General features: G+C 42.2%; 1 protein-coding gene across 1 annotated transcript in view; it reads left to right on the top strand.

Moving 5' to 3' along the window:
- LOC140235229 (sodium- and chloride-dependent glycine transporter 1-like) overlaps positions 1 to 21,954 on the top strand; it is a 58,397-nt gene extending 36,443 nt beyond the window's left edge. The window contains exons 6-14 of the mRNA XM_072315262.1: positions 8,924 to 9,058; positions 9,798 to 9,901; positions 12,599 to 12,723; positions 15,727 to 15,839; positions 16,768 to 16,908; positions 18,021 to 18,120; positions 18,713 to 18,813; positions 20,456 to 20,629; positions 21,218 to 21,954. Of these exons, the coding sequence (XP_072171363.1) occupies positions 8,924 to 9,058; positions 9,798 to 9,901; positions 12,599 to 12,723; positions 15,727 to 15,839; positions 16,768 to 16,908; positions 18,021 to 18,120; positions 18,713 to 18,813; positions 20,456 to 20,629; positions 21,218 to 21,349 (1,125 nt within the window). The 3' untranslated portion in view covers positions 21,350 to 21,954. The remainder of the gene's footprint in view (positions 1 to 8,923; positions 9,059 to 9,797; positions 9,902 to 12,598; positions 12,724 to 15,726; positions 15,840 to 16,767; positions 16,909 to 18,020; positions 18,121 to 18,712; positions 18,814 to 20,455; positions 20,630 to 21,217) is intronic.
- Positions 21,955 to 22,407: the final 453 nt, after the last annotated feature.

Below are 22,407 nucleotides of genomic sequence, written 5' to 3'. Positions count from 1 at the left end.
TTTCCCGAGAGTCATCGTGCTCATTCGCACGATACCCGAGAGGAGTGTGACGTCATAGCAAGGGTGGGTTGAGCGCGGCGCAACCGATTTGGGTGGACGGTGATAACCGGGGTTAACGCGTTCGAAATTTGTGCGATGAGCCGAGGGTCGACACTCGCGCATGCGCAGTACGTAAAAACTACGTCATAACAGGGTGACGCCTGGCTCAACGTGCAAATCGAAAAGTCCCTAATATCGGCATGACAGTTTCATTTGCTTTGTCGTTCATCTTAAATTGCAGTTGCGTCATAAGATTGCAGATACGAGTGTAGGCAGAGTTACGAAAATTCGAATAAACATATATATGATATCGCTACGGAACTAATCCAGAACTTCTCAGTGATCCACTGACACCGATTTAGTGTGTAATTAGCATTCATTGCGTTTTCTTAAGTTTTGTGTAAAGGATTATATGTGTCTTACAGGTAAATGAAACCATGATATGGTCAGCTGTTTTTAGAACAAATTCAAGTTTTGTACTAGCGAAACACTCTGATGGTAATACACTGTAGCTTAGTGAAACTCGTGATGATTAGAAGTGTGTTCAGATTAAGTTCCTAGCTCAGGTTGGTGTCAGAACCTGGAGTCTCAACTCCAGGGGTTGTAGCAAAGGGTTCCCCGACCCTCACAAGATCACCCTCAAGATGCTAGATGTCGCCGGAACAGTGTACAACGAGAAGAGGTTGTCGGATGGCATTGTCGGACATAATGCGGGGACTCTACATAGTCAGGACCCATAAATAGACTCTTTACAAAACAAAGAGGTACTAGGCGAACTCTAGTACCTCCTTAGACGTAGCAACTCTTCAGATCGCTCGGTCTATGGCCCGACTGTTGGCAAGCCCTGAATCCGGCAAATCTGCGCCATGTCGGCTTATCGTGACGACCAGGCACCCATTTGCAATTCAGTAAGATGGGTGCAATTACTCAGGGTTGCAGTGACTGCAGCTGCCATGATAGTGGCTACCATGATGTGGTCGTGTGCCTCTTCAGTTTAAACACTTCTGTCCAGAGGACCGTGTCATCGTCACCCTATAAAGCATTTCCATTAGGTACCCTTTATACAATGTACACCTGTATGCGGCAAAGGGACATTGTCTGCAAAACATCGTCCAAGGATGAACGAGCATGGGAACGGATTCGAACCCCGGACCAGCTACACGTTGTATGAACAAATCCACAGTCTTGTCCCGCTATACCGACTTTGCTACCTGGAATACATTGCACCACGATGCTCCCACACGGTGCTCACAGATAATCTATCCAGGGAGGTGATCCCTGATCTATTGTCTCGCTGTTTTCATCGTAACAGATAAAACATCCAGTTTGCCATGATTGTTCTAGTGCCCTTTGAAACGGCGCCTCTTCAGACGGGAGAGAAGACTATTGCTCTGGCATGGAGCCATTTAACCATATCTTCACATCCTCCGAAAGTTACTGGACAAGTGCGGCTGGCACCGGAGTCGATCACGAGCTGTCCGTTTTCTCACGGCTAATTGCCATCGATGATTGCTGGACCGTCTCAACCGGGGCTTCCGATTGGCAAGGCGTATCAGCCCGGCCTTCCGTCTCAGCTGTGAATGATAAGTCACCATATAAGGACAACCAGTTGGACGGCGCTTGGACACTGTCCTATGCTAGCTATCTGTCACATCGCGTGTGGATGCATCCATCCAGTAGCCGGACTATGCTGAAAGTGTATGGTATACACCCCCCCCCCCCCCCCCACCTTTCCCACGAATTTTCCCATAACATTGAGCATAATGTGGTTAAGCAAGAGTAGCAGTCTGGGAGAAAGACTATCATCATACCCTTTTTCATATCCTTATCCCGCCATAATGCATATTAATACAATGGCCTATATAATGTAAGTAATTATATTCATTTTAATGTCCTAAATGCTAGAAATTCACGGCAAACAGCAACAGCAGCTGCGTTAAAAGGAAGGGACATGTCTAACCCATTATCGTTACACGCTCCCGACATTTCAGTTGCGTTTTACGCGGGAACTTCTGCAAGACCCCGAACTCCTTCCTTTATTTCCGCTATAAAAAAGAGAGAGAGAGAGAGAGAAAAAAAAAAAAGGACACGAAATTCATTACTGAATCCTTTCTCGCCCGCCCATTAAGCTGTGTGCTTTGTACTAGTATTTGAACTCATTGTCTAATAAAATGTTGTAGGAAGTGTTTCAATAAGTAGGTCTACTTAATTCTTGAACTCGGGCCAAGTGTTTCTGTTGTCAACGCATTAATTGAATCTCATTCATGTAGGCTACATGTCAAGTCTATCTCACCTCACCATACTGCAACAAAACAATACAATACTACCATACGATTTGGTGTGTCTTTTGCTTTCGAAAGTCATTGATAATTATTTTTCCATTGCTGCATTACTATCGACCAACTTCCTTGTGAATTTATGTGATTCAACTTAGGACTACAGAAAATGGCAATGACGGGGATTAAAAAGGAAGTGAGCTCTCTATGATTTCTTGTCACGTTGGTCAGCCAGCAAGTCTCTTGGATATTAAAACTTTGATTATGCTCGCAGGGAATCGTGGGTACAGCAGGAAAATTGTACCCGAGTTAATCGCATTTTATGTGAGTTTCAATCCCGGTTTGATACAGAAACTGATCTAGTATCCCCATAAAACCAACTAATCAGACTTTTTTTTTTTTCATCTGTTTGCTCGTTAGAAATAATAAGTGTTATCTATCGAGATCATATTATTTTCACATCACCGTGTGATGTGGGCGTTTTCCCTCTTTTACAATATGCGAGCCTCTCGGTACCCCCAACCCGCATGTCAAGGTTGAAAAGGAAATGAACGTGTATGGCCTGTATGTGTGATAATGACTCGAACCTAAACCGAAGCCTCATCATGGAGGTATATATGGCCTCATCGTGCCAAACTGTCCCATTGCTAATATACATTGTAGATACGATGCAGATAACTAGAGAGATTGTTGTGTACTCTAGTATAATTGCCCCTGAAAAGTTCATGTACTTTCCGCCATTTCCTGCCTGCCTGTTGGCATTGTAGAACTGGCGATGTTTACCTCTCCGTAAACATATTTTGACTTCTCTTCCCCACGCAGGGGGTGATTAATGGGATGGAGCTTCGAATTTAATGATGGTGTTCAATCAAAAGACGATGATGGAGTAAAGTGTTTTGTTTTGTTTTGTTTTTGTTTTTGTTTTTTTTTTTTTGCGCTTATGCACCCACTTGCGATGTTTCTGCTTCGTGTCATTTTGCCCGGAACGATGGTGCATAGACGAGATGTATGAGATAAGTATGCAATTTAAATCCCCTTGGCTGGATGATGTTGCGATGGTCCGATGTTTGTTGTCTCCGTATGGTGATGGAGACAGACTAACCACGCCATGTCCTTTAAAGGGGGGGGGGGGGTTACATGGGTCTGTGGGAAGGGAGAGGTGGGTGGTGCATCACAGACAGACATACGTCCCCTGCTCACCTCTTCCTCATTCGTTCTGCGCTAGACAGACACAAAGCATGTTATGTGTGTATACCACCTGTACACACACTATGACTCACTGTACAGCACGAATTGATGTGAGACAGTTTTCCTTGTCTCTTTTTCTCCTAGCATCTTCCTCTCTCTCACCTTTTTCTCACCGTATCTCTCCCTCTATCTATCCATCTCTTTCATTTTATCTACCTCTCTCTTTTCTCACCTCGCCAGTTCATTTGTATGCTGTTCATCTAAAATAATTCGTCCTTCATTCCCGCGCGGGCGTGTGTGTGTGAGCTCTCTGTATGTATTCTAGCACTCAGTTCGTGTCACACCAGTGATGATAGAGCGTACACGGTCGTGGGTGTGGCATTTGAAATCCCAGAAACATGCTGTGTTCCATGAGTGAATATAAGATATATTTTTTTATCGTATTCGAAAGAAAGGCTCCCGAGAGATCCTTTAACCGTGTGACATAAGTGTCGAACGGGAGACAGAAAGTACAAAATTGTACATACATTCGTGCCTCACTGTCGCCCAAGCATATCTCAGCCACGTCGCATACGAATAGTTATACAATTTGTACCTTTGTACACGTTTATATCACCCGTGAAGGCAATAGAATATAATGTGGGTACGTGACCAGACAGACAGAGAGGAATTGAGATCAAGCTCAATGAACAACATTGTTTCCTTTTTTTGTCATTGCTTCTCCGATCCCCCCCCCCCTTTCATTATGCCTTTTATCTCATTTAGAACTACTGAAAGACTCTTGGACAGGCGCGAACAGTATGCGTACATTTTGTTTTGACGATATTGGACACCGTTATTGTTACGAAGAAATCACATTTTTATCTCGTACCTTCATTGAGCCCAGTTTCGTAATAATCATATGCTCGATAGGAGCAGAAAATACGGGTCAGGAACTCGCACATTGGAATATGCCTCACAGTGCAGACACTCCTGCGCCCACGAAGAGCACAGTCTACAACGTAAAAACGTCGGTGATTTGTCCAATACGTGACTGATGCAGCGGGATCGAAATTGTTTCTGTTTCGAGCAGTGACGTCAGTGAAATCAGGTGATGTAATTTCAGAATTTGACTGTATATTGCTGCTGACAATTCGGACGAGGCCAAATTAGAATAAATTTATGTGCATTTATGCAGGCACTAAAGGATAACAAAAGCTAATCACTTGGGGAAAATATAACTCAGCGGGGATGTCAAGTATTGTATTAGACCTCTAAAAGGGCAATATCTGCATATTATTATGATTATGAACAGGCCAGAGGCTTGCCGCTTAATTGCATCTTTTCCCCGCAGCCGTTTTTGAAGCCCGATTCCACGCGTTTTTTTCTTCGCCTAGTCTGACCCCTGAAATGAGGCAAGGTGACCGGTAGTATTCAAGACTAGTCTTCGAACATGAGAGTATGGGGGACTCGCTGCCCAGCGAAAATACATACGATCCCTTGTGAACATAGCTGATAAACAACTCGAGAAGCTTGCAGTGAATTGCCATAGACACTTAGGAAGGGTTATAAAGTAGAATGATGCAAATATATAATTTCGTCCGCCAAGCGTGGGAGGCGGTCGGTTGTCGCATTCAGATTTCATAGCCGATTGGTGACGAAACTCGTAGAAATATGAAGCGGTCGCGAGACATCCACAACGCTTGTTGTGTCGTGCGTATCAAGACTTACAAATAAATTGTTATGACACATGATATTCCGATTTGTTGTATAGTTTATGGCACTGCAGTTGATATTGAACGAAACACATTCCAAACCCCGTCGTTTTTGCCCCCCCCCCCCCCATGTCAAAAGATGGGAAGCACTTATATTTTGATACACTGTACTTGTATTGTTACGGTTTATAATTGATAGGGGTTACGTAATCGGGCGCGGTATGATAGCTGTGGTGCTCGACCTTGGGAACCATTGTGGACATCTGTTGTAAACAACACACGGTGGATATCGGCGTGCATCCAATACCGAGTACTTCCGGGAGAGTACAGTATGTGGAAAAGTACCGTCACCCTCACCCGTTTAAAATTGCCTCGCGTGAAGAGTAATCACGAGACATCATTATTATACAGATTTTACAGGGTAACCTTGAGGGCCTGATCATCTACCAATCCATATTTATAATGTACAGACATGTAGACAACACACGCATGCTGATAGAAGACAGACGTGGGACAGACAATCACAGACAAACATACACATCCAGACACCAACGACAACACACCTACACCAACGCAGACCGTAAGGCGACAAGTACACGCACATAGTATATATTCTCTCACTCGCAGCCGCCTAATGATTGTTGACAAGCAAGAATTGAGAGCATACAATGCTGAGCACACACACACACACTCACACACACACACACACACACACACACACACACACGCATGTCACATACCAACCGTATACCAAAGAACCTGCTTTGGGGTACTCGGTACTCGCACAGGTACACACAGCACACGCTCCGCAAATGCCGAGACTCTAATGAATATTCACATTTTCGAGCAGGATTAAAAAAAAAAAAAAAGGAAAGTGAAAGGGCTTGAACATGTACGGTATGCATGCATGCAGCGTCTACCACATGGTATGATGCGGGCAGGTTGGTTTTGCTGCCTCGCCTAATGCTGTATTATCCCTCGCTTTTTTTAGTAGTGTGTAAAATAAGCACACGCTGTCGGTATGGCAGGCGGGTTATGTGTCTGGGGGGAAAAAAAAAGGCATGTGTGGTTGATGGTTTTCACTGCGAAAATTATGCAAGGTATTTTGCCGTGACGTTGTGTGAAGAGAAGGAAAGCGAACGGAACATTATTCAGACGTGACTGACAGGGAAAGCAAAGTTGATTGAAATCAGAAAAAAAAGAAATCTCACAAATTATGGGGAGGGATAGTAGGTTAGGTTTCCGTTCTAATACTGGTCGTAAAACGGTTTGAAGAACATATATTTCTAGTCTGTTACTTATATCGACCATCGCACAAACTAGGATTTTCTTTGGTAGTCTGTAGCGAGTCTGTGTACTAGATGAGATATGAAATTACTTTTATCGATAGGCCTAAATGTCGTTCATTTGATTGCGAATCATGCCACGAAACTTACCTTTCCGACGATTTAAAACGGTTCTACCCGTCTCAAATACAGTAATTCATTTTTCCGAAGTATGCTATTTGCGCTCTTTGTAAGGGACAGTGTATGTAAATATAGACATGAAACTGAAAACTGTTTGCATAATGTATGCGTGCGGTGCGTGCGCGATTGTAAGGCGCGGGGACCACGTGGCATTTGACCAGACGACAGATGCGCCTCATCAATATTGCGCGGGCCGCTGTCTGGGAATATGATTATTCCTGTCTCTGTCCGCTACGTAATGCCGCTGCAGCAGTTGGGCGAAGGTCTGTCGCATGTTGCATAGCAGAACATTAATGATTCGCCATCTCTTAAAGTGATATTGTCGACGGGAGATATGAGGGGGGGGGGGGGGGATACAGGCATAATTGTGCCACAGAACAGCGGTCCCACTGCTGCTGATCATGACCAAGTGTATGCAACATCACGGCTTCTCTGCATGGTCTGACAAATTGTCGGTCATGTTTAAACTGTCACCGAGAACAAAATAGAGAAAACCTTACCACGAAGACCCATGAGATTTTTTTTTTTTTTTTACATGTCTGAATTGTTAATATCCTTATCAAAATATCAAACTCGTCAAAGTGGTTGTAGTCAATATGCGTCGAACTCGAAGGTATAACACTCAAAAATACAGGATGAAATTGAAAATTGACTTTTGAAATTGAATTTTAAAATGGAAAAGAAAAACAAACAATTTTATCGGGAGTCAGATATGTCTTCATTTAGTTCTAATTGTAGGAGAAAGGACATGAATGATGTGTCATTATCATCGTGAATAAAAAATACTGGATTCCCAAAGCCGAGAGGCAATACATGCGATTTCACGAGACATGCGTTCTGAATCGGAAAGAAACTGTCAGCCTGAACGCCGGTGGGTGTAGGCAAGGTGCGCAAAGTGAAAGCTGGTACCCCTCATAGCAAAAGTGCCTCGACACGTACACCCTGACCCTTCAAGCGAAATGTCATGTTCCCAAAGTGGGTGTGACATGCAGCGGGGAGATTATCACTGCGTTCACATTGTCCCCCGCGCCGCGGGGACAACCTCAAGAGATCTTATCTTTTTTACGACTGACCGTTCACATTGGTATCTCATCTGTCCCCGAGCTGTGGGGGCAATTGGGGCTTGGGGCGAGCTCTGCCAGGCATAGCGCATGCGCACATTTGATGACCACAGCTGGACGCTATCAATTTCGCCCCAAGGTCACTCTCCCCTCCAAATCTTGTCCCCGTACCCGACTTGATTCGCGGGGACGAGGGGACAAGTCCCAGCGAGCGTTCACATTATGGTTTTGGAGGAGAAAGTCCCACAGCTCGGGACTTTCCCCGCGGCGCGGGGGACAATGTGAACGCAGTGTCAGGGGTAGCAGCGAGAGCGGAGGACCCTGGGAGGGTGTCTCGCCGAGTGTCGCATGACTTACTAGTAGTCTCCCCTCAAGGCCAACAGGTGTATGAAGCATGCTACTTGCTGCATTGTTCTGGCCGTGCGTGTCGCGTCAGACATGAATGAGATGTCTTACGCACGGGTGCCTGAATAAAACTTGACAAGCAATGGGCTGAGCAAACTGTAGCGGGTGTGTGGGGGTGCAGGAGATTTTCACACACCCCTTTCTTGTCTTGAACAAGGGTGCCACTGAGGATAAGAAAGGGCTGTATCTGCCCCACCTCCCTACTTTTATTGGATGGTTAAAAAAAAATCAACAGAAATATCGAAAAAAGAAATGAAGCACCCTCATATACATTTTAGATTCTTCTTAGTAAAGGGAATACCACTGACTCCTAGCAGCCCCCTCCCCTTAAAAAAAAAAAAAAAAAAACACTGTCGTTGGGGTATACCAAGCATAATTCCTTTATAAATCTATTCTTATTTCCTGTTGCTCAAATTAGAGGCCCAGTATTTTTTTTTCTTTTCAAAAGTATTCCCCTTCTCTCCTCCTCGCTAGGAAGTTGATAAATCTCTGTTTGTAATCAAGAATATTACTTGAATTTATTTCTGTGTGATGTGTTACAACTGCAGTGTGTGAAAGAAAATTTCTGATATCTTTTGAAGTCATTCATCACATTGATGTTGCTCGAAACATACTTTAGCAGTCAGAAAGCGGTTGCCCCTTTTTGACATTGCTTCCAACAGACGTCTGGAGAAACATTCACAGGCAGACACTAATGTTATTTTATAAACAGTTGTAGTTTGTTCGTCATGGAGTTGCAAGCTGCTTCAATAATTTCCTGCTTTTTCTTTTCTTCTTCTTTTTTTTTTCTCCAGGTTGTCTACTTCACAGCTACTTTCCCCTATGTGATCCTGACGATTCTGCTTATCCGCGGTGTTACTCTCCCAGGATCGGCGGATGGAGTGCTCTACTACATCTCCCCTAAGTTCACGCGCCTCCGCGACCCAAGGGTGAGTTTTCGAACTTAAGTGGGCAAGGGCTTGGTGTGGATGGGTGGGGTTGAAGGGGAGGGGGGGTGAAACTCTTAGAAGGGCCCAGTCAAGATTGACTGAAGAACCCTTCAAGGGAGTAAAAATTATCTTATTTGCTCAAGTGGAAGCCTTACACAGGTATTAGTCATAATATCACAAAACTGGTGGAGAGCACAAGATATGCAACAAAATTGAAGTACCCGCACCATCCTAATACAAAATGCAATCTGCCAGTAACTTTTTGCCAAGGTGGCCTCAGATTACCCAGGATTTTCATGATTAAAATGCCTTTCCAGAGGTAAACTTGACTCTATCTAGCATAGCACCACTAGGCAAGCTGTAAGGAACTTCTTTTGGGGGATCATGCAGGTCCCATGAAATCAACAAGTACATGTAGATCTGACTTGGAAGAAAAAAATGTACTCCCTACAATATTTCAGAAGATGTACACTGACGTTAGAAAGAAAGGGGACACCCGTCAATGATGTTAAGTGATGTGTAATGCTTGTATCAGCAGAACCCAGATCCAATGCCTCCCTCCAGGAATTAACAGTACTTTTGACCCTCGATCAGTTCACACATACACCTGCCACTGTACTGCCAGTACCTACGGCCAACGTTTTCATCCCACAACAGATATTACACCGAATTTCCAAATGTTTTGCAGGGAGCAAAGTCCTTCATGTTCCTTTTTGTCATGTCTGAACTCCCCTCGCAGGTATGGAAGGATGCTGCTGCCCAGATTTTCTATTCCCTAGGACCGTCCTGGGGAGGTCTCCTGACCATGGCAAGCTACAACAAGTTCCAGAACAACTTCTACAAGTACGCAGCAATACAAGAGTGCATTTCTCTGGGCTATGATCCAAACAGAACGGGAAAGGGTGGGGAGAGGGGGAGATAAGAAGACTTAAAGGGGGGGGGGGGATGGGATGAGGGGGGGTGGAACTCACTTATCAGGAGACATGTGCATGACCCATCAATCATCGGTACTGAAATGTCTCACAGCTGCAACATTCCTGTGTCTTACGTTTGTTCTTCTTTTGGCGACGCCAACCCCTCCTTGGGCATGGGTGTGAGACTATTCAGAGAATGTCCATGGGCCAAATACCCCTTCAGAGCCCAGATTACTGAACCCACATAGGGAAGGGGAGGGGAAACTATATGCGATTCAGGGGGTGCTGTCTGGTAGTAGTGTTCGCCAAGAGTTGAGGGGGCAAGTGTATCACCTCATTGGTTCCCATGTCGTGTCTTGCCAAAGCTGGGATACCAAAATGCAAGGATCAGGATTAAAGCAACGAGAAAGCATACTAAGAAAAAAAGCAGCGCATGGTTTTATGCAGAACAGTCTCGATTATTTTCTGCCTGTTGGGATACATGCTCAGTAAAGAGAGAGGCGACGAATTTGGGAGCATGTGTGTGAACTGAAACAATTGTCTCGGTAATGCCACTAGGGTGGAACCACCCCTACCCAAACTCATATTACAGGCACAAGCACTTTTCCTCACTGCTCTTCTGAATTTTTATGGGTGAACGTTGGCCGCCCTGTCTCTTGTAACAAAGCCACCATTCTTTCTGTCTCTTGGTACAGTGAAGAACATAGAATGAGAATTTTTTCACTTGCTACTTTGGCTGAGAATATTGTTGAAACTCATTATTTTCATGTTTTGACGGCAGTTAGTGTCATGGGAGAAGGAAGAGTAGTCAACCCGGTTTTATTTCATTCTAACATTATGTGGTCTGATCATGTTAGCGATAATTATCTTAGTTTTGCAGTCTTTCACATGTAATAGAGTGTCGTGTTACAAGCCCCCCCCCCCCTATCTTTACTCTTTTTTTCAACATTTTCTAGAGTCCCAAGGTAACTATGTCAGGAATTTCCTATCCAATTCCTATCTATGAACTGTAGCAATTCTCTCAGTAATGCCACTAGGATGGAACCACCCTACCCATACTCTTGTTACAGACACAAGCACTTTTTGTGTAAAGTCAAGTGCCATGACCCAAAATACAATGGTAAAACCTGTGTGGATGATTGGTTGTTTGTGAACGACGACATTCCCACCAAAGTTCACGACCAATGTTGGTATTCTTCCAAGGATGAATTGGGTTTTTGTTCGTGAAAGACATTCCACCAAAGTTCACAACAATGTTGCATTCTTTCACTCCCATCAGTAAAAGAATGAGACTCAAGTGCAACAAATAGTTCTTTTCATTGTTACTGGGTTAAAGGGAGAGATGACAAATTTGGAAGTCTGTGTGTCTTGCCATCATTGATTTTGGAATGAAAGTGAATGATTTTAAAGGACAAGTTCACCTTCATTAACATAAGGATTGAGAGAATATAGCAGTATCAGAAGAACACATCATTGAAAGTTTTAGGAAAATCGGACAATCTGTTCAAAAGTTATGAATTTTTGATATTTTTGTGCCGTCACCCCTGGATGAGAAGACTACTGCAGTGTATGATGTCACATGCGTACAACAATACAAGGAAAATATAAAAAGAATTTCACAAAATTTCATCTTTTGAAAAAAGTATACATTCCCTTGACTCGTTACCGACATACAATGTATGTTATGGGTAATATTATGCCCATTGCCTTTAGAAAGAGGCAAGTCAAGTGCTCTTTTATTATGCGAAAAAAGTGAAAATATGTTGAATTTTCTTTACATTTTCTTTATACTGTTGTACTCATATGACATCACAAGCCTTAGTAGTCTCCTCATCCAGCGGTTCCAACACAAAAGTTTTAAAAATTCATAACTTTTGCATCGATTGTCCAATTTTCCTCAAATTTTCACTGATGTGTTTTACTAATATTGCTGCATTCTCTCAATGCTTATGTTAATGAAGGTGAACTTGTCCTTTAATAATTTGAAAGTAAATGACAGATTATGCAATGTAGAACAGTAAAAGAATTTTGTATATTAAAACCATTGAATAACAAGACAAAGGGTTCAAATATAAGAAAAGTCTTTTACTCCTGTGTTAAAAAAAAAAAAGCTAATAGGAAAAGAAAAAAAAAATGTAATAAAAAAATGCTAAATTGACATACAGAAATCTTGTTTTTGAGACGTGGTTTGTTTGGAGGTAAATCTGTTTCTGACCTGCTGTAGTCACATCACAGACAGCAGTGAATGTACAGGTATTAATGGTTAGAAGTTTGAGTGTCCCTTTTTGCAACCCTGAAAATATTATTAGAGGTAGGCAATTCAGACCTTTCTTCAGAATGAGAAAACTTGAAACTTCGTTTTGATAGAGGGGGAAACAGTACTAAAGATTTCCAGTGCATCTATTAAAATCCCTGAAATCCAATCGTTAGTCTCGTTTCAAAAGTGGAGTGCATTCTCGAGCGATATGGGGTTAGGTTTTCAGTTCTTTTTCATAGACTGTAAGGTGTATTACCATAAGATTTCGTATATGATATTGGGAGACATTATACGACCGTGCAAAATTTTGTGACGTTTACAAAAGGGAAATGCGACCAATAAACCGACAAATATTTGCATGTTCTGCAGGGATGCCATCATCATCGCCATCCTCAACTGCAGCACCAGCATCTTTGCTGGCTTCGTCATCTTCTCGGTTGTTGGCTTTATGGCCTACGACTCGGGCCTGCCCATTGAAAAAGTTGCTACGTCAGGTAAGTCTTTCTTCTCTGTTTTTTTTTTTTTTTTTTTTTTATGTAATCTCTGCAAATTGAGTGCTCTCTCTCTCTCTCTCTCTCTCTCTCTCGCTCTGCATTCTGTCTCAAAAGATGACTGATAGCAGGGAAGAAAGAACATTCAGACATTGGTAAAATGAAAAGTAACGACAAGTCGTGTGGCCAAATAAGTGCAGCATTGTCTTTCTGTAACCTTCACTCAATGTGCAGAAGTAGAAAGAACTCTCCCTTCACACAGGCTCAAATATGAGCCAACCAAAGTATGACATGTATCGAGTTTCATAAACTGATTTGTTGCAGATATTTGAGAGGTGTGGAAAAAACAGAAACACACCCACATAGACGAAACACACCCACATAGACAAAACAATAATGGGGGAGGGGGAAATGAGCAAGTCTACCTGCAACTGTGAAGACATGTGACCTTCCTAGCCATGCGCAAACTCTATCGAATTAAGTTCAGTGCTGGCTTTGCAGAGATGGATATGTGATGTGTGGGGGGTTATGTGAAGAGGGGCTTGCATTTGATCTATACCAAGATTGCATAATGCTCTGAGCCTCTGGAAGTGTGTTGACCATAAAAAAAAAGTTCAGAGGCCTGGTTGTGGATTTTGGATGTTTGCCATTGGACGTTAACGGAGATGTACTTGACCCCACCACAGGTTCAAAGGTTTTGTTGATGTCGCTTTAGTTTTTTGTAATGTACAGGGGGTGGGGGATGCCTGATGGTCAAGCCAAATAACAAATACGGTCATATTTTTAACTATTTTATCACTTCTTTCCCTGGAGACACTTAGAGATAAGTGTTTGTTCTCTCAAGCCAGAGGATTTTACTGAAGTAGTAAGAGATGTTTTGCCCTAAATTTTATTTACATTGGAGGGAGGATTTTTTGAACAGGACAAATAAGTCACGAATGATAGACCAAGCAAATGCCTTTTATTTCTGATCAATCATCGTGTACTTTAAAAGTCACAATAAGGTTTCAGTACCAGAAGAGTGTTTCAGCATTTAAACTAAGCTGTATCATGGAAACAATTTGAGTGCAAAGTTTTCACGTGGATAGTGATGGGGGGGGGGGGGGGGGGATGGGAGAGTATTGGGCACATGAACATACAAAGAAAGCTGTCAACCAGCTTTTTATCATTCATTCAGTAGGTCATCACTTTGTGTGAGCCACCAAAATTCAAAATTTCAGTGCTGCACCGAGGTACGTCTGATACTAATGTATCTCACCTTCCAGAAGAATGAATTGATACACTTTGCTGCAGGGTTGTTGTGTGTGAAAACGAATGAAATAAACAAATTTTTTACTGGCAGTGTAAAGAATGGATGATAATAACTGTGTGACCTAGGCATTGTGTCAGTATCATGAGTTTTACTTTGCTGGAGGGCTTGGCATACAAGTCATTATTCACCCAACAAAGGAGGGTCTAGCACAAAGCGGGTTTTTTATTTTTTATTTTTTGGCTCTACAATAAAACTGCTGACTTTGCGTTTTGAAAGTTCACTGTCCTATTCGTGTTGAATCCCTGCTGATAGTAGGAAGTCGAGTTACACTTTCCGGCACATGTTTGCACTTTTCTATGTTTTGCCTTCACACAATGCTTTCCTGTCTTAAGTGTCTATGTCTTAAAGGGATGGTATAGTTTTGGTTGAGATGTGGATTCAGCTGTTTAACATTTTGTGAGGTAATTACAATACCACTGATGAAATATTAAAGAGCATACAATTGTAAGAGGAGTTCAAAGATTGTTTGATGAAAATCGGTTTTGAAATGGCTGAAAATCCAAAAACAAAGGAAAGCAAAGTGACCCTAAAGAAAGATTGGTCCCACATTGTATAGGATCACTTTGTTTTGGATATCTCAGCCATTTCAAAACCAATTTTCATCAAATAAACTTTGAATTCCTCTGAAAATTGTATGCTCTTTCATATTTCATGAGGGGTTTTCATCTCACAAAAAAGAAAGTTGGAAACCTGAAGCCAGCCAACTCGGCGAAATCTATGCCATCTCTTTAAAGCTCCAAAATGGCTGTAGGAACGCCTGAATATTTCAAGAAAATTTATCTTAATCTTTTGATGGTATGCTGTGCAAATATTTATAAAACAAATTTGATAATTTGCCATAAGTAAACAAAACCACAGACCCAGTGTTTACCCTGAAAATGACCTACATATGGGTATAGCAGTTAAAAAAACAAAAAAAAAAGGGCAAACAGATTTATCATGTGTATGCCTGTATGCTAAGGTAGCTTTAAAAAACAATTGGCTTGTTTCCAAAAAGAAGAAGAAGAAAAAAAAAAGGTCATGTTTGGTTTAGTGTTATGTTTGTTTGTTTTTTTTCCTTGGGGGGGGGGGGGGGGGTGTTCATTGCTGTTTTTTTTTTCTTTCTTTCTTTCTTTCTTTTTATGAGTACAGTTCGTATTGAAACAGTTTAAGAGTGCCCTGCTTTTACAATGGTGACCCACTTCTTGATTTTACCAGTGATAAAAACTTGGAAGGATATGAATGAAGTTGCAAGCATCTCCTATTGTTGGTCTAAAGCAGCCACTATTTGAAAGCATGATGTATGCCTTACACGGATTTGGGTTTATGCATAATACCAATCAAAAGAAAAGAGAGAAAGTGATTCCTTTGTTCCTGTCAGGTTTCATTAGAAGACCAGTCCAGTTGCAGACTTTGTTCCTGACAAAAGTAGGGCATTCACTAAATGTCTTGAAACTCGTGTCGTAGACTATCAAATACTAGTAGAAGGTTTCTGTGGCATGTTCAGTTTTATGAAGATCCCTCAGAGGGGGAAGAGGGGAAAGGATATGGCTTAAGGAGAATGAATGGGATTTCTGACTTACCAAATTTTGTGCATATATGGCCTAATTATGATGCACAAATTGTGTGCCACTAGTTCTTGGCCAGAGTTGAGCAGTTTCATTCATGAATTCATCCATGTTTGTTTGTTTCTCTTGTGCCTCCCCTGTGCTCAGGTCCCGGCCTGGTGTTTGTGGTGTACCCCGAGGCCCTGGCCCGCATGCCGGTGGCCCCTCTCTGGTCCGTGCTCTTCTTCTTCATGTTCATCACCATCGGGATGGACAGTCAGGTGAGTTTGGCAGGGATGTTTGACCGGGGTCCCATTCTTCAAAAGATTTTAACACGGTAACACTTGCTAAAATAGCAACTTCTCATAGCAACAGCCAATCAGGAAGTAGGATTCTGGTCATTACCATGACACTTGCTGTTGGAGCAAGAGTTGCTATCGTAGAGACTGTTTGTGAGCTGGGGCCCAGAAGTAATAGACAGGTGTGTGGGTGAACTAATACACAGGGAAGAGGAGTAGCTTTTGGGGCCAGGTCTGTTGTTGCTTAACCTGTTGAGGACGAGTCCCGAGTACACCCGGGCAAGTGTCTATGGGAAATGCATGTTGTAGCAAAATCAAACCGTCCTCAACAGGTTAGAGACCTGCTGTGGATGTAAACAGAGGAAGACATGGTGGGGACGTTTCATCAAACATTTTGTGGCTTCAGAGGATGCAGAAAGATCAGAGGAACATTCAGTGAAAGTTGAAGGGAAATAGGATCATATGTTCAAAAAGTTACAAATGTGTTAAAATTTGGCTAATGCCCATGTGCTACCCTCTCAAGATAGGAATGCTATTAATTTGAGATGCCGCAGTATCAGAATGATCTTTAAAGATATTAATTTAAATCCAATCCATTTTCAAATCTATAGTCTTTTTGATTAAAAACATGCGTACCTTTTCTGTGACCCCTGCTGAAATGTGTTACAGCAAATCATGAATTCAATGCCTTGGAGTAAGTAAGTCAAGTGCTCTCTTGACATCTTTCAGGGGGAAAAAATGTGAAATTTTGTCAATTTTTTTTTCTCTGAGATATCACAAATTATTACACGGAGTTGCTGTCTTAAAGAGGGCAGATGGAATGAACAAAACTGAAAATGTATAACTTTTGCCAGGATTTTTAATGATTTTCGTCACACATTTCATCGTCTTCGCTCCTTCCAATGTACAGTTTGTTGACGTGGAAACGGTTGTCACCGGCCTCTACGACATCCTGGAGAAGAACGTGCCGTGGATGCGAGGGAGAAAGACTCTCCTCACTGGTCTGATTTGTTTCTTCACCTTCTGGATCGGACTCCTCCTCGTGACACAGGTGAGGACACGGCATCTTTGCGGAATGTTAGCTTAAAGCTGAGCTTGTTAGGGTTTCTTGCTGTGGTTCAGATTTCATCCATGGTTGGGAAAAGTGATGCTCCCTGAAATGACTCGCATTATACAGTTGTAGCTAGGCTCAAAAGTAAGAGGAATGGGAAATATAAATGTAGTATTTGTAGGAGTGGTAGTGTTAGGTGTAGTGAGTGGTAGTGGTGACAGTGGTAGTGGTAATAATGGTAAGGGTAATAGTGGTATTGTTAGGTAGTGGTAGCAGTAGTAGAAGTGGTAGTGGTAGTAGTATTGGTAGTGGTAGTAGTAGTGGAAGTGGTAGTAGTGGTAGTAGTAGTAGTGGTAGTAGAAGTGGTAGTGGTAGTAGTAGTGGTAGTGGTAGTAGTAGTGGAAGTGGTAGTAGTAGTGGAAGTGGTAGTAGTGGTAGTAGTAGTAGTGGTAGTAGTAGTGGTAGTGGTAGTAGTAGTGGTAGTGGTAGTAGTAGTGGTAGTGGTAGTAGTAGTGGTAGTAGTAGTGGAAGTGGTAGTAGTGGTAGTAGTAGTGGTAGTGGTAGTAGTAGTGGTAGTGGTAATAGTAGTGGTAGTGGTAGTAGTAGTAGTAGTGGAAGTGGTAGTTGTGGAAGTGGTAGTAGTAGTAGCAGTAGTAACAGTAGTAGTAGTAGTAGTAGTAGTAGTAGTGGAAGTGGTAGTGGTAGTGGTAGCAGAAGTCTCAACATTACAGTATGTCTGCTTCCTTCAATGTTAAATGTATTTTTAGTTTATTTTTCATATTACTGATGTTTGTTTCAGAAATTGAACACAGTAGTAGTGGAAGTAGTAGTAGTAATAGTAATGGTAGTAATGGTAGGTGGTAGTGGTAGAGTGTGGTAGCAAAGTCTGTTTACAGTATATCTGCTTCCTTCAATGTAAAATGTATTCTTAGTTTATTTTTCAAATTACTGATGTTTGTTTCAGAAATTGAATACACAGCATAGCCAGAGTAGGATGTTAGTTGCTAGCGAGAGCTCATAATGTCTGTACCCATGCACGACAAGATGCTCACAAGTCGAGCAAAGGGCGTCGACTTTCAAATTTTCCCCTCTTCCTCCCCCACCCCCTCTAGAGCGGAATTTACTGGCTGACACTGATCGACAACTATGCAAGCACTTTCACCACCTTGACAGTTGCTGTCTTTGAGACAATTGTCATCTCATATGTGTATGGTGAGTGGCTCCTTATTTTCCATGTGGTATTGTGGCTTATTTGCTTTATTTGCTTTGTTTACTTTGTTTTTCTTTATCCCATCCAGTATGTCAAATAACTCTAGTCTTACTAGTAATCAAATCCACCTGTGTTAATTAAATTGATTTGTTTGAAGTTGAGCACTTCTGCTCAGATTAAAGTTATATGTTTACAAGTACCTTGTCAGAGACATTTCCTGTTTTGATTTTTTGGATTTTTTTTATTTGGTCTTTTTTGCTTCTTGTTGTTTCTAGCTGATTAATATTTTGGGTGAAATGTCAGAATGATAATTGCATCAATGATAAACCTTTTATGGAATGTTTCAAACCCTTTGTTTCAATGAGAAATATTAAATATGATACAGTATAGTAAACTTGATCACCTACAGATTTTCCTTTTTCTTGTGAGAGTTTAGTGGTTATTTCAGATCTGTTATACATATACCTCATATTTACATTATGTCAAGACTCCTGTAAAATGTAAAAACAGCACAACTGAAAGTTGTCACACTGGAAACAAAATGGACAGATTTATTTTGTGTTTTTTCCTCCATTTTGAATGTTAAATTTACAGGAGTTGGACGCTTTGTGAATGACCTTAAGGCCATGATCGGATTTGAGGTCCCAGTGTACTGGAAAATTGCCTGGATGTTCATTGCACCTTTTGTGATCTCGGTAAGAGAATTACCTAGCCTACCCAATTGTCCCGTCCTCCTTAGAGCCACCAGCCCTTGCTTTGTATAACCCCCCAAATCATGCAAAGACTGGGTAGTATGGGTGGCCCAATTCATTCACTGCCCACCGGGGTACAATCTGAAAACCTTGAATAGCATTGGTCAGCAGTCATGTTCATCGTAGATTTGGCACGGGACAGGTGTGCGTTATGAAGATTGGATCCGGTGCTGTTAGTCTCTGGTGGTACATGTATCTGCACCCCCCCCCCCCTTGTCCCATCCAGCGTCTATTTGGCGGCTGTGACTGTTTGCACAAGTTTCTGTTTCGTTCCACAACCCTGTTTTTGCATCTGAACCGTTTCCTGTTTATACAGCTGCTGGTTGCTCAAGTACTTAAAGGTGTGTGTGTGTATGTGTGTGTGTGTGTGTGTGTGTGTGTGTGTGCGTGCGTGGTATGTGTGTGCGTGTATGTGCTGGGGGACCAAAAAAACACCAAAGAGACAATGCCTGAAAATGAGAGAAAAGAAAATGTCTACTCTTAGATTGTACCATGCTCAAAAAAACCCAGGTGTGGTTGTAATCTATTGGCTACCTTTGGAATGACTGACCTGCCTACACATGTGTCCTGAATAAAGACCATTCTTTTTCCCAGGGGATCTTCCCTAGTCTCTTTCTCAGCCCCCCCCCCCCAAAAAAAAGAAAAAAGAACTTGAAGCACAATGCCCTTGACCTGTGTTAGTGGTAAATTTGACCCATAGGGTCCCCCTCCCCTCTCTATTTTCCTGCTTGATAGCCTTATGTCAAGTAGTTAAGTAGAGTGATGAAGGGCTGCATGCAAGGAAGATCATCTAAAAAAAAAGCTTTGATCAGTCCACCAGTATTGTGACAGTGTCCTTCTGAGCCGTGTTGATGTGGGATTTTCAAAATGGAAGTGTACCGAGTCGTAGAACTTTCATAAAATTTGGAATGCAAACGTGAGATAAAGTTTTCATCAAATGCACTCTCAAAGAGGAGACAATAGTGTCATTACCTCAACTTTACCATTGATGTATATGTAGAGGTATTGTACAGTTCAGCCAGCGATCAAGTTCCCCCTAGATCGCGATCACGGGCGATCAGTGATCGCATACGCGATATGTCGCAATCAATTGATTGTATGCCGAATTGCATACAATCGATGATCGCGTATGCGATCACTGATCGCCCGTGATCGCGATCTAGGGGGAACTTGATCGCTGGCTGAACTGTAAATATCCTTTGGGTCTGTGCTTTTGGGAATAATGAATGAAATTCACCATTTCTTTGCTATTGCAAGACTTCAATGATTTTTAAGGGAATTGAAGGATATATCATACTCATTTTTATTTCATCTAAAAAAGGTCGACTTACAGAAAATGTATAGAGTTCCGGTGGAGATGTATGATGTGAAGGCATCATCGCTGCCCATTTGAGTGTGCATTTTGGTTCAATTTGAAGTGAGCATTGATGTGAGTTCAACCTTGTACTATCTTTGGACATGAAGTGTCAATTCAAAGCTTCCATACTCATAGATGTAGAAATGCAAGACCAAGCTGGCACATTAATGACATTTCTATCTCTCTTGGTCTGTCTTCCATTCTGCATCGTCTGACGACACCGAACAGTTCATCTTCATCTTCTTCTGCGTGGCCTACAAACCGCTGACTTACGACGATGACTACATCTACCCTCCCTTCGGGGAAGCCCTGGGATGGGCCATGGCAGTCTCGGTGATGATCTTCATTCCTGCCTACTTCATCTATTTCTTCATCTTCAAGGCAGAGGGAACTCTGTGGGAGGTAGGTTTGGATTGTTACTTTTTGACAGGAAGGTTCCGCCCTGTGGGACACGATTGTTTTGAGAAGAAGATGTATTCAGCACGTCCTGTCGGCATATACGTGTAATTGCTATTACAGGAAGCATCGTTGCGACAGGAAATGAATTTGGAGAAATGCGTTTCTGAGAAAATTGATGTATCCATCTCATAACTGTCATCAGTTTGTGCTGTTAGGCCAGTAGTATTTCTTGAGGACAGTAAAATGAAATTTCATAAACTGCGTAGATTGGCATATGCAGCAATAATTTATACCACATCAAGGAAATATATTGATATTTTTCGGACATTTGTAAGTGTTTTGATGAACTTAGAGTTAGCTGTTTTCTATGAAAATAGATAGGGCAGAAGTCAACGTTTTGCCTTGAATTTGTACTGGAAATGGACTCGAATATTTTGGGACATGTGGTGGGACATGATACCTCAATGGACATAGAATCAACTGTGGCGAGACAGGTTGAAAATGAGTGCTAGAGGCACAGTTGAGGTGGAAGGTTACATCATCATTTTTTTATTTCATTACCCCCAATCTGTCCCCCTTTTTTTCCTGCAGAGATGGCAGACCAGCACATCCCCGGCCGTAGAGTGGGGACCGCTGCGAAATGGCGATCGGCTCAAGGCGGGATACCCACTTCTCGAGGGGCACGATGCCGAAGAGGAGAAAATGGATAACACAGCTATCTAAGGAGGAGGCAACACCCCTTGCAGCCTTCGTGCTCGTGGCATTTTAGCATGCTGTACTCTGCACTTCGTTACGTCCCACACTGCTGCTTGCAGCGATATTATCACTTACTTGCCCGCACTTTCTTACTAGTAGAGAAAGAAAAAAAAAAAGAAGAAAGACTGAATTAGGTGGAAGAAAAAAAAAAACACAAAACAACAGCCTGTGATGTCAAGGAAGAACTTTGTACGTCCTTTTGTGCCTAAAACTTTTTTACGTGTGCAACCGGAGAGAATGCAGAGACGAAGCGCGTCAATCCGTCCTTCTTGTCTGATGTTGCGGTCAAGCTACCGGCAGAAGGAGATGGGGTTGAGACTGGTTTCCGCATGGAGGCTTTTGTGGCTTAGTTTTCAGTTTCTGTGGTCCGATGGGCCGACGAAATGATACTTATTTTTGTGGTGATTCCTTTATCCCAGTCAGGATAATAGATTGTTGTCGCTTGCCCGTGCTTGTGTAGCGAGTGGTTAAGAGGTCAATATACGCCCTGTTTGCACATGAATTCTGTGTGGACCATGAGGCAGTGAACTAGCAAAGTATCATTGTGCCATCTGCCCTCAGTTGCTTAAAGGGAAGATAAACCCTAAGAGCAATGAGGATTGAGTGAAAGCAACAACATTAGTAGAACACATCAGTGAAAGTTTGAGGAAAATCGGACAATCGGTACAAAAGTTATGAATTTTTTAAGTTTTGGTGTTGGAACCGCTGGATGAGGAGACTACTAGAGGCTATGACGTATGAGAGGACCACACGTCAAAGGAAATATAAAGGAAATTCAACAAAAAATCATTTTTCAAGCATTATGAAAGAGCACTTGACCGACCGCTTTCAGAAAGCAGGGGGAAGAATTGCTACCCTTAACATATGTCAGTATCAAGTTGATGGCATTTGTAATTTTCATGAAAAATGGATTTTTGTCGAATTTTCTTTATATTTTCTTTGTATAGTTGTCCACTCATACGTCATAACTTCTAGTAGTCTCCTCATCCAGCGGTTCCAACGCCAAAACTTTAAAAATTCATAAC

The sequence above is a fragment of the Diadema setosum genome, chromosome 11 (assembly GCF_964275005.1).
Source record: "Diadema setosum chromosome 11, eeDiaSeto1, whole genome shotgun sequence".
Lineage (NCBI taxonomy): Eukaryota > Metazoa > Echinodermata > Echinoidea > Diadematoida > Diadematidae > Diadema > Diadema setosum.
This window is presented reverse-complemented; position numbering and strand designations above follow the sequence as displayed.